Below are 16,339 nucleotides of genomic sequence, written 5' to 3' on the forward strand. Positions count from 1 at the left end.
TTTAATATGAATGAACTTTAATGAGCCAAGCTGGGACTTAAATTGGAGAGCGTAGGTTATAAGGAGCTAGAGGTCAGAGATAGGGCAATTAATGCTAAAGGAATGAAGAATGTTTAATAAGGTTGATTAGTGTAAAGGTTCGAAAATGGATAGCACAATACAGCGTGATAGTAACAAAATTCTGTAAGTGTAATTAAAGCTTGAGTGTGACTGGTTGAAAGAGGGAGAGTGGAGTGTGTCACCTGAAGGAAGCTGCAGTATGAGAACTGGGACGGAATCACTTAGCAATGCCTGAAGTGGACAGTGATGGTGGTTAATTGTACAAATACAGGAAAGTTTTTACATGGACGAGAACAGATGCATGTCACTATTACGAGGTATTACCGGAGTGGCATGTGGCAAACTAAGATCTATAGTTAATAACATTGTAATATGCTTTCATTAACTGTAATGAAGGCAGTACACTAAAGTTAAATGTCAATAATAGGGGGATGTAAGAGAGGATTATGGGATTATTTCCTTTTTGTCTGGATGAAATGGGAATGTTCTCATTTTGATTGTGGTGGTAAATGAATAACGTATGTGATTGTACCAGGAGCCATTGATTGTACACTTAGGATGGATTGTATGGTGTATTAGTTAGGGTTCTCTAGAGAAACAGAATCAACAGGAAGTATTTGTAAATATAAAATTTATAAAAGTGTCTCATGTAACCATGGGAATGTAGAGTCCAGAATCCACGGGGCAGGCTGTGAAGCCAAAGATTCTGATGGAGGGTCCGGACGAACTCCACAGGAGAGGCTCGCCAGCCGAAGCAGGAAGAAAGCCTGTCTCATCTGAATCCTCCTTAAAAGGCTTCCAGTGATTACATTAAGCATCACTCATTGCAGAAGACACGCCCCTTTGGCTGATTACAAATGATATCAGCTGTGGATGCAGCCAGCCTGCTCATGATTTGATTCTATGAAATGTCCTCATAGCAACAGACAGGCCAGCACTTGACCAACCAAACAGGTACCACCACCTGGCCAAATTGATGCATGAATCTGACCATGACATATGGTTTGTGATTAAAACTATTTAGAAAGAAAGAAACCAAAACAAATCCTGTTAACCCTAAAGAACACTTAGGGCTCTATGTGAGATTCTACAAAAGTTTTACACACTATGATTACTTGCCAGTAACCTAAACCTCTAGATAGGTTTCTAGGCCAGATAAGTCCTGAAACCCAGAGGGGCCAGCCTTTCCAAGAAGATCAGTCAGTTCCACCCCCCTATCCCATGTTATCAACACCTATTTCCATGAAAAAGTTAGAATGGGATTTAACAAATGAGTGTGACTGCTGAATCATTATATTGACATTTCTTTTAGTCTCTAGTGTCCTGGAGCAGCTAAAAGGAAAAACCTTAATGTGGAACTGTAACCCATACCAAACCCTGAAATCTGTTCTATAACTACTTGTTACAGTGTATTTTGAAATTTATTGGTTCTTTTGTATATATGTTATATTTCACAATAATATGTAAAAAAAAAAAAAAGTTATACCATGTGGTAGTTAGATTCAGTTGTCAACTTGACCAGGTGAAGGTGCCTAGTTCTGTTGCTGTGGACATGAGCTGATGGTACATGACCCTCATCTGTTGCTCACTATATCTGCAGTGGGTTAGGAGGCGTTCCTGCTGCAATGAATGACATTTGACTTAATTGGCTGGTGCTTAAATGAGAGCTCACCGTAGCACAGCCCAAGCAGCTCAGCATACCTCATCTCAGCACTCACAGCTCAGCCCAGGCCTTTGGAGATGCAGAAAGGAATCACCCCGGGGAAAGTTGTTGAAACCCAGAGATCTGGAGAGAAGGCTAGCAGAGATCGCCCTGTGCCTTCCTACATAAGAAAGAACCTCAGTTGAAAGTTAGCTGCTTTTCCTCTGAAGAACTATACATTAACTAAATAAGTCCCCTTTTATTAAAAGCCAATCCATCTCTGGTGTGTTGCATTCTGGCAGCTAGCAAACTAGAACATACTGGAAAAAAGGAAAGATGGAAGATATAACATGAGTATGGTAAAATGAATAAACCTTAAGTGTACACATTACAAAGTGAAACCTCTATCCAGATCGACTTATAGGAAAGGTCCAGTGTGATAGGTTAAATTAGGCACCCCAACAAAGACATTTCTTATTCTTAATCCATGTTTAGTGGGTGTGAAGCCATTTATAAGCAGGAACTTTCAAGCATGTTATTTTTTAATAAGGTGTAGCCCAACTGAATCAGGGTGACTCTTAAATCATATTACTGGAGTCCTCTAGAAGCAGAAGAAAATCAGACACAGACATCAGAGAAAGGAGAAAAAGGACAACACCATGTGACTGGAGGCAGAGATGCAGGCCAGGGAACCTCAAGGATTGTAATATAATATCTCAGGGTTTCACAGTCTAAAAGTCCAAGGGCTTGGAGTCTGAAAGGCTATTCTCTGTATTGGAAGTCTATTGCATTCTGGTGCCACAATTCAATACCATGATTAATATTAACTACAGTCCATATATTGAGTCACTCTTTGTACTGTACGGTTCTATGTAAATTCACATTTTTCAAATTCTTGTAACATGCTGTGCAAGTTTGAATCTGTTGTGTACATCAGAAAAGCCAAGTTCTTTAATCCTCATTCAGTATTGTTGTGTGGGATATTTTTTATTATTTCTATGGAGATGTGACCCATCCATTTGTGGGTGGTAACTTTTGATTAGATGGTTTCCATGGAGATGCATCTCCACCCATTCAAGGTGTGGTTGCTTAGTGGAGTCCTTTAAGAGGGAACCATTTAGGAAAAAAGCTTGAGAGCCAACAGAGCCCACACAGCCAGAGACCTTTAGAGATGCATAAAGAAAATGCTCCCCCCACCCCAGGGAAGCCATTGATTCAGCCTGGAGAGAAAACTAGCAGATATTGCCATGTGCCTTTCAGGTAAGAGGGAAAACACAGCCTTCTTGAACCAAGATATCTTTCACTGGATGCCTTAGTTTGGACATTTTTATGGGTTTGCCTTAATTTGGATATTTTCACAGCCTTAGAACTGTAAGTTTGCAACTTAATAAATTCCCCTTTTTAAAAGCCATTTGAGGGGTGTGGGGAGGATTGCGAGGGTGGTTCAGTGGTACAATTCTCGCCTGCCATGAGGGAGACCCGGGTTCGATTCCTGACCCATGCACTTCCCAAACAAACAAATGAAAAACAAATGCAAAAATTCAACAAATGGTGCTGCAATAAGGGGATGCTCACATGGAAAAAGAATGAAATGTGACCCCTGCCATACAGCATACAAAGCAAAAAAAAAGCCATTCTGTTTCTGGCATATTGCATTCTGGCAGCTTTTACAAACTAAAGCATATGCATACAATCTGAAATGTCCCATTTTAAGCATTTTGAGGTGTTCAATTCAGTGGTGTTAATTAATTCACACTGTTGTGCTATTGTGCAGGGTTAGAATTAAGGTGGTGGCTGGCTGATGCTCAAAGGGCAAATTCCAAGGAGTGGTCTGGCCACAAAGAGAAAGCAACAAAGCACCTGGGGGCCAACAAACCCCGTCTGAAGGAGTCATCTGCCATCAAACATCAGTGAAGGAGGAAAAGGAGGGTGGGTAGTAAAAAGGAAGAAAAACCTATAGCAGCAGATTGCCCCCCAGTGCTGGGGCCTCTCACCCCTCTTTTCTTGTGAGAGTGCACACATGTCATCTCTCATGTGCTCTCAACGAACTTTCTACCTGCTTACTCAATCTGTGCTATCCCCTTGAATTCTCTCTTGTGGCATGGCTCAGAACCTAGGAGCTCAAATCCGGCCACAAATTTGTGCAAGACAGCCCGGAGACACTTCTCTCTGACTGTCTGGACTGGTTAATTATGCCTATTGGCCAGGAGGGCCTTGGCCATGTGCCTTCACATTCCTTCTTGCTTGGCTTCCTCATGCAACTCTGTGTCCTACCATGTGATGGTTGGTTCTGGTGTCAATTTGGCCAGGTGATGGTGCCCACTTGTCTGGCCAGGCAAGCATTGGCCTGACTGTTGCTACAAGGATATTTGATGGCTGGTTGATAAATCAGAAGACCGGTGTATTAAATCATCAGTCAATTGATTCCATTTGTTGCTGAATACATCTGGGATCAACTCAGGGTGTTTCTCCCACAAATGAGATAACCTCATCAGTTAAAGATGAATAAAGAAGAAGAGAGACTCTTTCACTGCTTCTTCAGCCAGTGAGTCTCTCCTGTAGCATTTGTCCAGACCCTTCATTGGAGCTGCCAGCTTCACAGCCTACCCTGTTGATTTGGGACTCTTGCATTCCCATCGTTGCATGAGACACCTTTATAAGTTTCTTTACAGATATCTCCTGTTGGTTCTGTTTCTCTAGAGAACTCAGACTAATACATTCCAGAAGGGTGGAATCATTTTCAATGTTCCTCCCCCAGGATGTAATGTACTCTGAGAAGGAATTCAGAGATGGCAGAGGCCCATCTCCACGTAGTGCAGATCCAACAAGGCTCGGAGTGACAGGTGATGCTGCCCTTGAGACCCAAATGGGGACCTCTCTCCATGCAGGAGTCCGATGGGAGTCAAGTCAAGCCCCCACCCCACACTTCCTCCTCAGCTCCCTCAGACTTTCCCACACTCCCTCCCTTCTTCCCCTCTGGGGGCCAAGACCCTACCTCCTGTGGCTCCTCTTTTCACCCCATCAACAGAGGTCCTCACCCTGCCCCCATGAGTCTCCCTCTTTCTCCTCTGTCTGGCCTTCAATGCCTTCTGAGACACCCCATCTTTGGTAACACAGGATTCTGGGCTAAGATTCTTGTACCAAACATGGTACTGCACTGACATTCCAGGCAGTTGCCTCTGGCTCCGGCCCATGGGAACTGAGTACGCTCCCACAGTAGTGTCTCCTCTACTGGCCTTGATCTTTAGTCTCTGTTGAGACCTACTGTGGCCAAACGTAAAGCTTCCCTTCTTCTAGCGCATACTCGCTTTTCAGCTCCTAAATATTAGAGAACACAGGTCTTCTGGGAGTGTGGTCCTACACTTCTTTCAGGTGTGTGAGGGTCCCCTCCTCAGGGGCATAAGTCTAGGCATCTCCAGGCATCTCCCTTTTACAGAGAAAATAGAAAATTCTTTGTTGATTGTTTCTGATTGTGATGGTTAGGTTCTGGTGGAAACTTGGCTAGGTGATATCCAATTGTCTGGTCAGGCAAACACTAGCCTAACTGTTGCTGCAAGGATATTTAGTGGCTGATTGATAAGCCAGAAGGCTGGTTTATTGAATCATGAGTCAGTTGATTGCAGCTGTGGCTGATTACATCTGTGATCAACTAAGGGCATGTCTCTGGCAAAGGAGATAATCCAATCAGTTGGGTTTGATTCAATCAGCTGAAGACTTTTAAGGAAGAAGACAGAATTTTCAGTGCATCTTCAGCCAGCGAGCCTCTCCTATGGAGTTCATCAAGACCCTTTATTGGAGATGCCAGCCTCGCAGCCTGCCCTGTGGATTTGGACTCTCATTCCTACTCTTGCATGAAACACCTTTACAAATCTTATATTTACAGATATCTCCTTTTGGTTGTTTCTCTAGAGAACCTAATTAAATCACTGATGGTTTATCTTGTTCCTTTGGATGGGCCATAGTTTCCTGTTTGTTTTGGGTTTTTTGGTACATTTTAATATTTTAATGTGCTAACAACGGAATTTAGCCCTTGATCTGTCTGTTCCTTAAGTCCGAACCCAGATAGTGATATGACAGAGATTTTCTTACATGTCAGCAGCTAACAAAAACAAATGCATCACGAAAACCATTTTTCACAGTCTTTGCAAATTGGTTCTGTGGTGGTTGTTACTCTGCTTCAGAGTTTCACTCTCCTGCCAATGAAACTGCAGATCGGCCTGAGATGAAAGCGTGGTATCTTCTCCTGAATTTTCTGAATATGTGTCTTGTCTTGGTCACACTCTCATGGCGTTGGAAATTTCCTCATTTACAAGGATCTGAATATCTCCTCCTCTCCCTGTGAAATAGCCTCCTCTAGGACTCTTTAAGAGTTTGTTCCTCAGTATTATCAGCAGAAGCCCAAGAAGGTTTTGCAGGTGTGGGTTTTTGTGTAATGGAGTGCACCCCAGTGAGATTCAGAAGAGTCCTAGGGTGTCTTTTTCTTTCTTTTTTCCTTTTTTTAGAGATTTGTAGGTTTACATAAAAATGATAATACAGAGTTCCATATACCCCCTATTGTTAACAGCATGCATTATTGTGTTACATTCTTTACAACTGAAAGAATATTATTGTAATTGTACTATTAACTATAGTCCAAGGACTCCGTTAGGGTTCGTTGTGTTGTACAGTCCTACTTTTTAAAAATTTTTATTCTAGTAACATATACACAACCTAAAATTCCCCCCTTTAGTCACATTCAAATATATGTTTCAGTGCCATTAATTATGTTCCCATTGTTGGGCTCCATCATCCCAGTCCATTGCCAAAACTTTCCCATCACCCCAAACAGAGACTCTGAGCACTTCAAGCATTAATTACCCATTCCCTACCCACCCACCCCAGCCCCTGGTAATGACTCTACCAATTCCTATGATATTTTAAAGATAATTATATTAGAAGAAACACTATAGTTTGGACTGGAGGGGACAGAGACAGTGCAAAACGAAGAGAGCTTTGATCCTCCTAATTTTTTTAAAAAAGGAAGCAGTCTGAAAAAACTGCTCATCTGAGAGCACAAAGCAAGGAACTGAGGCCTTTGGCCAGCTTGCTTCTGACACCCGCATGAATATGCCATCTTGGAAGTGGGTCCTCCAGCCCTGGTCAAGCCTTGAGATGTCTGCAGCCCCAACCAATAGCTTGCCTGCAACCTTGTGAGGGACCCCCAGCCCCTTACAAACCAGGTGAGATAAAGTTTGTGGTTTTAAGATGCTAAATTTGGGGATAACTAGTAACACAGCAATATATAACTAATATACCACTGAAAAAGTACACTACAATTTATTTATTCTCCTGCTGATAGACATTTGGGTTATTTCAACTTTGGGGCTCATAATACAACTGCTATGTGTGTTCTTGTGTGTGTCTTTTTGTGTACATAGGAATTCAAAATCTTTTGAGTATGTACCAAGGAGTCAAACTACTAGGTCATGGGGTTGGTATATGCTTAACCTTAACAGGTCCTGCCAAACAGTTCCCCAAGGTTTTACCAATGCATATTCCCACCAGGAATAGTGTGTACGAGAGCCCAATTCTTCCATGTCTTAGTTTGTCAGGCCTGGTATAATAAATAAAATATCATGAACTGGTTGGCTTAAACAATAGGAATTTATTGTCTTACAATTTTGGAGGCAAGAAGTCCAGAATTGACGTAATGGTAAGCTATGTGTTCTCTGAAGCTGTAGCTTTCTGGTGCTGGCTCAATCTCTGCTCCATCCCATGGCGTGAGGATTTGAAGCTGTACCCACCAAAATGCATTCCTGCGGCTGTGGGCCCACTGTGGGTAGGATCTTTTGGTGAGTAGGATCTTAATAAGATATCACCTACCTCATTCAGGTGGGTCTTAATCCTCTTATTGGAGCCCTTTATAGAGAATGAAATTTGGACAAAGAGAGAGGAAGCCATGGAAACAGGAAGCTGAAAGCAAAGAAACTCAGAAGAATAGGGAGACCAAATGACACTGCCACGCGCCTTGCCAATTGCTGGCAGCCAGTCTTCAGGAAAAAAGCACCATCTTGATGACATCTTGATTTGGAAATTTTCATGGCTTCAAAACTGTAAGCCTGTAAGCTAATAAGTTCCCATAGATAGAGGCAGAGCATTTTTTAAAAACTTTTTTTTTATTGTATACTATAACATATATACAAAACAAAGAAAGAAAAAAGCAATAGTTTTCAAAGCACTCTTCAACAAGAGAGCCCAGAGTTTGCCACGGGCTACCATCCTCTCAGATTTTTCCTTCTAGCTGCTCCAGAATATAGGAGGCTAGAAGGAATAAATATACATTTTCTATAATCATAATTGACTTTTTTTTCTTTTTTGTGAAAAATAACATAAACAGAAAAAAAGCAATGAAATTTCAAATCACAGCACAACAATTAGTTGTAGAACAGATTTCAGAGCTTGGTATGGGTTGCAATTCCACAGTTTTGGGTTTTTACTTCTAACTATCCTAAGATACTGGAGACTGAAAGAAATATCGATATTATTCAGCAATCATAATCGTTTTTTGAACTCTACCTTCTCTGTTTAACTCCACCATCACCTCTGATCTTTCAATCCCAATCTTTAGGGGTATTTGGGCTATGGCCATTCTAACTTTTTTATGTTGGAAGGGGCTGTCAATAATATGGGGTTGGGAGATGGGACTAGCTGATGTTCTAGGCCCTAAAGGAGGTATTTTTCGTTTGTTTGTTTTTGGGGGAAGTACAGGATCGGGGAATCGAACCCGGACTCCTGCATGGCAGGCAAGAATTCTATCATGGAGCTACCCTTGTACCGCAACCCCCTCCCCCGCCCCAGAGCATTTTATGGTATCTGCTTTCAGCAGCTTAGTAAATAGAACATATGGTAATCTGTTTCCTTCTGCCCTCTCCTCTGGCTTCTTCTCTTGCTGCTCAATCATCTGTCTGTCTAAACTTCCTCTCCTCATAAGGACTCCAGTCACAATAGACTAAGGCCCACCTGGGTTAGATTTAACCTCATGTAAAAAGCATCATTGAAGATCCTATTTACAAATTAATCCCACAGGACCAGGGGTTAGGACTTGCAAGGAACACAATTCAATGTACCATATTTCACACACACACACACACACACACACACACACACACACACACACACACACACACCACAGTACTTGGGTATTGTCAGTGGTTTTAATTTTAGCCATGCTAGTGGATGTCTAGTGCTGTCTCACTGTGGTTTCATAAGCATGTCCCTGCTGAATCATGAAATTGAGCACCTTTTCATATTTATTGGCCATTTGGATGTCCTCTTCAATAAAATCCTGGCTCAAGTCTTTTGCCAATTTAATAATTAACTTTCTGTTATTGATCTGTTGTACTTCTCAATATTTTTTAGTATGAATTCTTTGTCAGACATATTTATTGAAAATATCTCTCTGCCCTCTGTGTCTTGCCTTTTCATTCTCTTGATAGTGCCTTTTGATGAACAGCAGTTCATAATCTTAATAAAGGCTAATTTATCAAACCAGAAACTTTTTAGAGTAGGGAATTATCACACCAGGACATGAGTTTTAAAATATTGGGCCACATGGTCCCCTACTTAGGAAATCACTATCCTCAATGCCCACCTTAGGATAAGAGGGGGAAAGAGACCCAGAGAGGTATGTTCAGGTTATCCAGCTTGTCCAAAGCCACAGAGCAAATAATTGGAAGAATTAGAGCTAATTCTGGATTACTCTGACTCCAAAATCTTTGATATCAAGCACTACAATTTACACAAGCAGAGTTATAATACACAAGCACACTTACATCTGCTAGTACTTTGAGGTTTGCAAAACATTTGCATGCACGTTGTTTCACTTACACCTCTCACCACCGACAGATACGAAGACTGGGATCACTGGCCTTTAATGGGACTGGAAAACTGATGTTCTTATCTTTAGCATGCAAGCAAGCGGGATTTCCCCAAATTACTCCAAGTGTGACATTGGGTGACAAGCCTAGAAATGTACGTCATCCATCCCACAATGACACACTTTCAGTGATCAAATCACATGGTCAATGAATATGAAAGCAACGTTTACTCAGCTGTTCGCCAGGTCCTGCGGGTGGGGGCACACAGGTGACCAAGACCAGAACTGCCCTCCAGGAGCCTACAGTCTCACGGAAGCACTTGATAATTTAGGGAGAAATTCCTTTTCTCTTAAACATTCTGAAAGGCCCTACCTGATGCCAGGCTGCCGGCAGGGGCTGAGCGCAGACCTGAACCAAAAGTGAACCTTTCCCTTGGGGAGCTTTTGGTCTGATGAAGAGAGACCAAAAAAACAGACCATAGTAACCCAGGTAGTCAAAGAAATTTCTCCAGTACAGAAGAGGGGAATGAAAGGGGCTATCAGCATCCACGGATTTGGGCTGAAGGGCTTTGTCCCAGCGAGGGCGCATAATCCGGTAGCTCAGAACAGGGGTTGTGGACCCAAATTGCTCGGGGTTCAAATGCTAATCATGAGCTTGGATTTTAGTTACGTCCCCACCTGTGGGCCTAGCTCACGGGTTTGTTGTGAGGGTTAAGTGAGTTCATTCAGCGTAACTTAAGCACTTCAGAGCAGTGCTTGCTCGGCCCCCATAGAATGCTGGGGACACCAAGGAGTCTTATCCAAATACGGGGTGGGGTGGGGGTGTGGGATTGCTTTTGCATATATTGCTTTTTTTTAAATAATAAAAGCATGGCCCGAGAGCACATATTGTTTTAAAAAAGTAAAAATCCGTCCACAGAAGCCGCCTCTGACGTGCCGAGCAAACCTCTACGGTCGTCCCGTCCCCCCGAGGGGATGGAGCGGGCACCAGCGGAGAAGAGAGGCGAGCATGCGCACACCCGCGATCCTGTTACGTGCGCGCGCCCAAGCCCTGAGTTTTTTGGAGGCGTGACCGTAAAGGGCCGCAGCCGTGTCGTGAAAGGGCCGCAAAGACGCAGAGCGCCGGTTGACGGCGGCGAGTCCATTTTGTGGGCCGCTTCGCTGCGTTTCTGCGAGGCGTTCTCTGCGTCCCAGCTGTGAATCGAAGGGTTTAAGCGGAGGAAGCGTTTTAAGGGTAAGCCGGGAATTCTGGTCACGGTTTGCAGTCCGGCAGCGACGTGATCAGCCCTCCCCGGGGGGGCGCGCGTGAGGAGGACGTCGATACTGAGGTTCTGAAGGGGTAGCGGGAGAACATGCGGCCCTTGGACATCGAAGAGGTGGAAGCCCCCGAGGAGGTCGAATTGCTGGAACCGGAGGAAGATTTCGAGCAATTCCTGCTTCCAGTCATCCACGAGATGCGGGAGGACATCGCATCGCTCATACGAGAGCACGGAAGAGCGTATTTGAGGACCAGGAGCAAGTTGTGGGAGATGGACAATATGCTCATCCAAATAAAAACGCAGGTGGAGGCGTCGGAAGAGAGCGCTTTGAATCACGTGCAGAACCCACACGGAGACGCCGATGAGAGAGTGTCGGAATTGTGTGAGAAGGCCGAGGAAAAGGCTAAAGAGATTGCGAAGATGGCAGAGATGTTGGTCGAGCTAGTCTGGCGAATAGAGAAAAGCGAATCGTCTTGAAGGGGGAGTGGCGGTGTGGCCGGCCTCCGGCGGGAGCTGGATTGATGTTTCGGTAATTGTCATAGCACGATTAAACAGCATCCTCTAAAAATGGTAACGTTCTGGGAGTGGTCCCCCAATTTTGCTGCATTAAAGATGGGGAATGGGGGCGATGGGGAAAATAAATGCGTTCGTTTGGTTAGCTGTTAGTAGATACTGTTTTGTAAAGCTCCTCCTCCCGCTCTGGTAATAGAGAAAAGTTCAAGTTCGTTTTCTTGAAACATAAGCGTCAGCTGTGGTAGTACAGTCGCCGGGGATACACCTGCCTCCGCGCTAAGGAAGGGGGAGGCGGGGAACCAGGCTGTTAGAGCAAACTAGGGGAGGGTGGGTGAGAACACAGGCAGAGAGAGATAGAAATTCCCAGATTTTTCTGGAAGACGGGTGTGTGGCAGCACCTTGTCTGTAAGAAGTGACATTCTTTAGATGTTTGTAAAAGTTTTTAAACATCAGGATATGGAAATCTGAGACTCAGAATGTCTTGATGGTAAATTTCTTCCAATTGTGCTTTAGGTTCACAGCTGATGGACTCTGGTCAGCGGGTAAGAGTGGACTTGAAGAAATTGAAACAGCTTGTCATTTTTACTGTTTTGTTTTTGAATGTTTTTTACCCCCATGTAACAGTCTCCTTCATGGTCGGTGGTTGATGACTTTGATACAGGTTTGTATTGTCAGATGTAATTGAATCTGTAAAAATAATTTTTGTTTGAGAAATACTCTCATGAGGGGAATGGGGCTTAATCAAAAGTTGTTTCAGTGGTCACATTTATTCTGTTGTTTTGCTGTGTTTTTGAAATGTTGGGCATGACCTAGTATTGCTCTCTGGAACTTTGGAACATGTAAAGACTTGTGATCAGAATCTTCCAACTTTAGAGGTGCACTGGGAAGCACTGCTGGGTTGCATCTGGTGAAGAATGTATAAACGAGATTGCTTTGGATCAGACTGGGAAGAACTAGAAGACTGTTGAAGATGGAAGATGGATTTGTAAATATTTTGAAACTTTAATTCCTGTATGAAACAAAGGAGGAGAGCTATGTTGTGTAGCACATGGTCTGATATATATTGTGTATTTTGTCAGGTGAGTTTATTTAGACAACCTAGCTCAGAAGTTTATGACATAGAAGTTTGAATAAAATGATGGGTGTGCTTCACCATTGTGATGCCCTCAACACATTATAGGGGCTTCAGAGTATAGCATTAAAGAGACAATCTACAGAAGTGTGGAGAGTCTGGAGAAAGGAAAAAGCATCATTAGGGCTCATAAAGTCCTTTCTAGTTCATCAGGGTAATAGACCTGATGGAGTTGAGGGCAAAATCAAACGTGGAATGTGTTGGTTTGCCTTGAAAAACAAGACTTAGAGAGCCTTTGTCTGAAATTTTCTTTTTGTTCAGATGGCCAAATCCTCTATGTGTGTCAATTAAAGAATTATAAATAAATTTCTTTTGAAATGGATATTCTTATCTGAGTGTTGGCATCATCAAAAGGGGGTAAACTGCTGTAGTTTATGAGGCTTTCAGTAAGCCTTTTTCTGTGAGGGAAAATTACTTTTGGAAGATGATACAGGGAAGAGATGACAAAACGCTTCCATTCTTAGAAGAAATTAAGTTCTGGGGTGGTGCAATGGCTCAGCGGCAAAATTCTCGCCTGCCAAGCCCGAGACTTGGGTTCTATTCCTAGTGCCTGCACATGCAAAAAAAAAAAGAAGAAGAAACTTCTGGCCAAACTCTTGCTTTTCGGCAGTGCAAGCATGTTTAGTCACTCAGTCCGTGGGAATGTGATGTGCTCCCTATTTTGGGCAAAGTATTTTGAATATAAAAGTAATTCATGGATTGGCACGAGGTGTGTGGTACAGAAATGGAAACAAATAACAATAGAGTGTGCTCCTGTGGAAACACTGAGGAGGGAGTCTGGGAAAGCTTTTTAGAGCAAGTGTTTTAACTTGGCCTTGAATGTTGAGTACAGCTTCTGAAAGTAGAAATAAGTGAAGGTGTATGGGGCACAGGAAGCAATGTGAGCGAACACCTGGGGAGTTCCAGCCCACAGGAGATGGCCAGTGAATTGGAACTTCAGAATGTGGAGGTACTTGTGGGAGATGAAGTGGAAGAGGCAAGCAGAGTTTATTCATCTTTATAAGCCTATACTTTTGAGGTAACTGTACTCTGGACAGTTTCTTAGTCTGCTACTGGATGTGCAAAAGCCATAGAAAAGGCATGGTGTCATTTCCAGAATTCCTAAATGAAATTTTGATGGTAGATAAGACCAAATATATGTTCATCATAATGAGCTTTGGTATGTGTTTTGGATTAATGTGTAAACTTGTCATTTAAAAAATAAAATATGTGAGCACAATAAAAATCTTATAGAAGCTATTTTGGCCTGGGTTGTGGTTTCCAGAATCTTGTTCATGCCTCAGGCTTTCTGGGTTCTTGACTACAAAGGGAGAAGTATTTCTGGCAGCCATTGGTAATTTCTGAGCAGGGGAATGATCACGATCGCATTTGTGGTTTAGAAAGGTTAACGCAACTGCGGTGTGTGGATTAGTGGGAGTTTGAGTGAAGGGAGGAAGATGGTGATGGTGCAGAAATACGGATGGGACTTGGGGGTCCTGAACTGGAGCAGAAGAGGGGAAGACTAACTGTATTCCTAGGGTTGAGACATGGTGTCTTTCTCTATCAACTGGACTATGATAAACTAACAGTTGACCCCCATCTTAATGACATACAACAACCAAGGTTTATTTCTCACTCGTGCATGGGCATTGCAGTTTAGTTGCTCCATGTCCTCTCTTTTTTAATTCCCCATTGTCCTCTTAATTACATGCCTAGCTGAAGGAGCAGCCCTTCTTTGGGACATTGCAGGTCCTAATTGAGGAAACTCAGTTGTAAGCTACACTGATTTAAAGACAGGTAATGGGGGTGGGGAACAGTGAGGATAAAGCTGAATATTTGTGTGTGTGTGTGTGTGTATTTATACAAATACAGAGTGTATATTTTTTCCCCTTCATTAACTACACATCATTTCTTTAGGAGTCTAAGCCTAAAGAGCCTTTTGAATTGTTTTTGCCCATTGGGCTTACGCAGAGCATTGTTGTGTCAGACTATTGTTTTATCCCATGCTTATGATAAAAATGCAATTTAGTGATAATACAAAAATATCAGGATTTTGTCTGTATTTCCTGTTTGTTGTAACTCATAAATTTTCCCTTAATTGAATCATATATTAGTAGAATTTAATCAACTTGAAAGTCAGCTAGAAATTTTTGATTGCCTTCTGTCGGTAGTTCTGAAGTCAGTCTTTCATATATCATCAATCAGTCATACCCAAACTCCCCTTGCTTTGAAATTCTTTGCTTCTTCCAAGGAACAGTCTTCACTTTGCATTGTCTGGCTTCTCGTGACTGAGTCTTTAATAATGTTTTGTTCCAATACTTTGTCAGAGAAGTTTGTTGTTTTTCTGAAAACATTTTGAATGCCTTATTTCCACTTGGCTCATTACCCCACTTTCTTCAAATCTTCTGTTCAAACTTTTTCCAAAAGACTTTCCCATGCTACCCTGTATAAAATAGCAGGGCCATCCCTATTACTCATCGTCCTTCTTTATTTTGGTTACTATCTGTGTATTGTCTGACTCATTCCTATAGACTGTAAGCTCCTTGAAGGTAGGGACAATGACCACTGCCAAATTCTTAGCACATAGACCTGTGGCAGACTGGCATGTGGTTGGTACTTATTAAATACTTGTTGAATGAATAAGTGCCAGTGGGTATGTAAATTTAAGTTAAAAAAATTCAAATGTATCTGCTATCAATGCGAATAACTGAAGTTTCTGAGCTAGAACCTGCAGTATCATTTTTGATACTATTTTCTCAAATCCCTTTAGACATCCTATCACTAAAACCTGTGATTCTACTTCTAGAATACATCAACTAACTACTACAGACCACTGTGATAGCCTCCTAACTGGCCCACCTGCTCTCAGTCTCACCCCATCCTGTTCCTTCTTCACAGAGCACCAAGAGTGAATTGGACTAGACAGTTCCCTGCTTAACCCTTTAAAGTTTCCTGTTGCCACAGATGTTTTTAAAAGTGTATTCATCAACACTTACTTAGCTCTTAAAGTATATTTAGGGGACCGACAATTGAATAAATGGTCCAAAGTTCTGCACTTCTTGAGCCTCATTCTAGTGGAAACAGTGGGATAAATCAAATAGTACATTACCATAGATAAGTACTAAGGTTATTCATTCATTCAACATGTGTAGTATATAAATATTCAAGAGTTTCTGCCATTCCCTATAGCTGTCTCATCTTGTCTTTCCTCAGTCACTGCTGAAAATTTTGGTCTTCTCTCTCAAACTTTCCTCCTCAGAATGTTCCATCTTTCTTCTGACTTGCCTTCCTCTCACCTCCCAACAAACTCTTTCTAACACCTATTTCAACCAAGGACTGGCTGTGAACACATGCCTCTCTGCAGCTTCATTATGTAGCTTCCATGCTCTAATCAATTTCTTGAGTGAAGCCACAGAGAATACAGATACTTAGGTACTTCCGGGTCTGCTGTGTTTCCAGCTGGTTGCAATTTCAAAAAATTGTGTGTGTATGTGTGTGCAAGTTAGGGGTCCTGGTGGAGAAGTGGGGGCGCTATCATCATCCACATCAGGACTCAGTGACTTGGTAGTTTGAGTAGAACACCCCCACACACACCCTTAGGGCCAGCCTGGCATGGGAGAAAAAGTTCCTGTGCAGGAGAGGGGGTGGCAGCAGACGGAGGTAAATATAAGGGGGAAGAAACTAGAATGAACTCTGTGGCATTGGACTGAAATTGGCGGTATTAACGTGAACTCGTGATTTTCAATATATATATGTTAGACATAGAACTATAGATGTGTGTATCCATATAAAGTTATGTATATACTTAACATATATTCCTTAGTTGTGCCCATTCAGTGAGGCTGGTTGAAGTGACACCCCAGTGGCAAGGGCATACCTCAGTTTCAGATCTTGACTTC

At 42.5% G+C, this 16,339-nt stretch overlaps 1 protein-coding gene across 1 annotated transcript; it reads left to right on the forward strand.

The window, feature by feature from the left end:
- The first annotated feature begins 10,654 nt into the window (after positions 1-10,654).
- On the forward strand, positions 10,655-13,700 carry MRFAP1L1 (Morf4 family associated protein 1 like 1). Its single transcript, XM_077136350.1, has 2 exons — positions 10,655-11,345; positions 11,843-13,700. The coding sequence occupies exon 1, from the start codon at positions 10,910-10,912 to the stop codon at positions 11,291-11,293; it is 384 nt and encodes a 127-aa protein (XP_076992465.1). The 5' UTR covers positions 10,655-10,909; the 3' UTR covers positions 11,294-11,345; positions 11,843-13,700.
- Positions 13,701-16,339: the final 2,639 nt, after the last annotated feature.

This window comes from Tamandua tetradactyla, chromosome 19, assembly GCF_023851605.1.
Source record: "Tamandua tetradactyla isolate mTamTet1 chromosome 19, mTamTet1.pri, whole genome shotgun sequence".
NCBI lineage: Eukaryota > Metazoa > Chordata > Mammalia > Pilosa > Myrmecophagidae > Tamandua > Tamandua tetradactyla.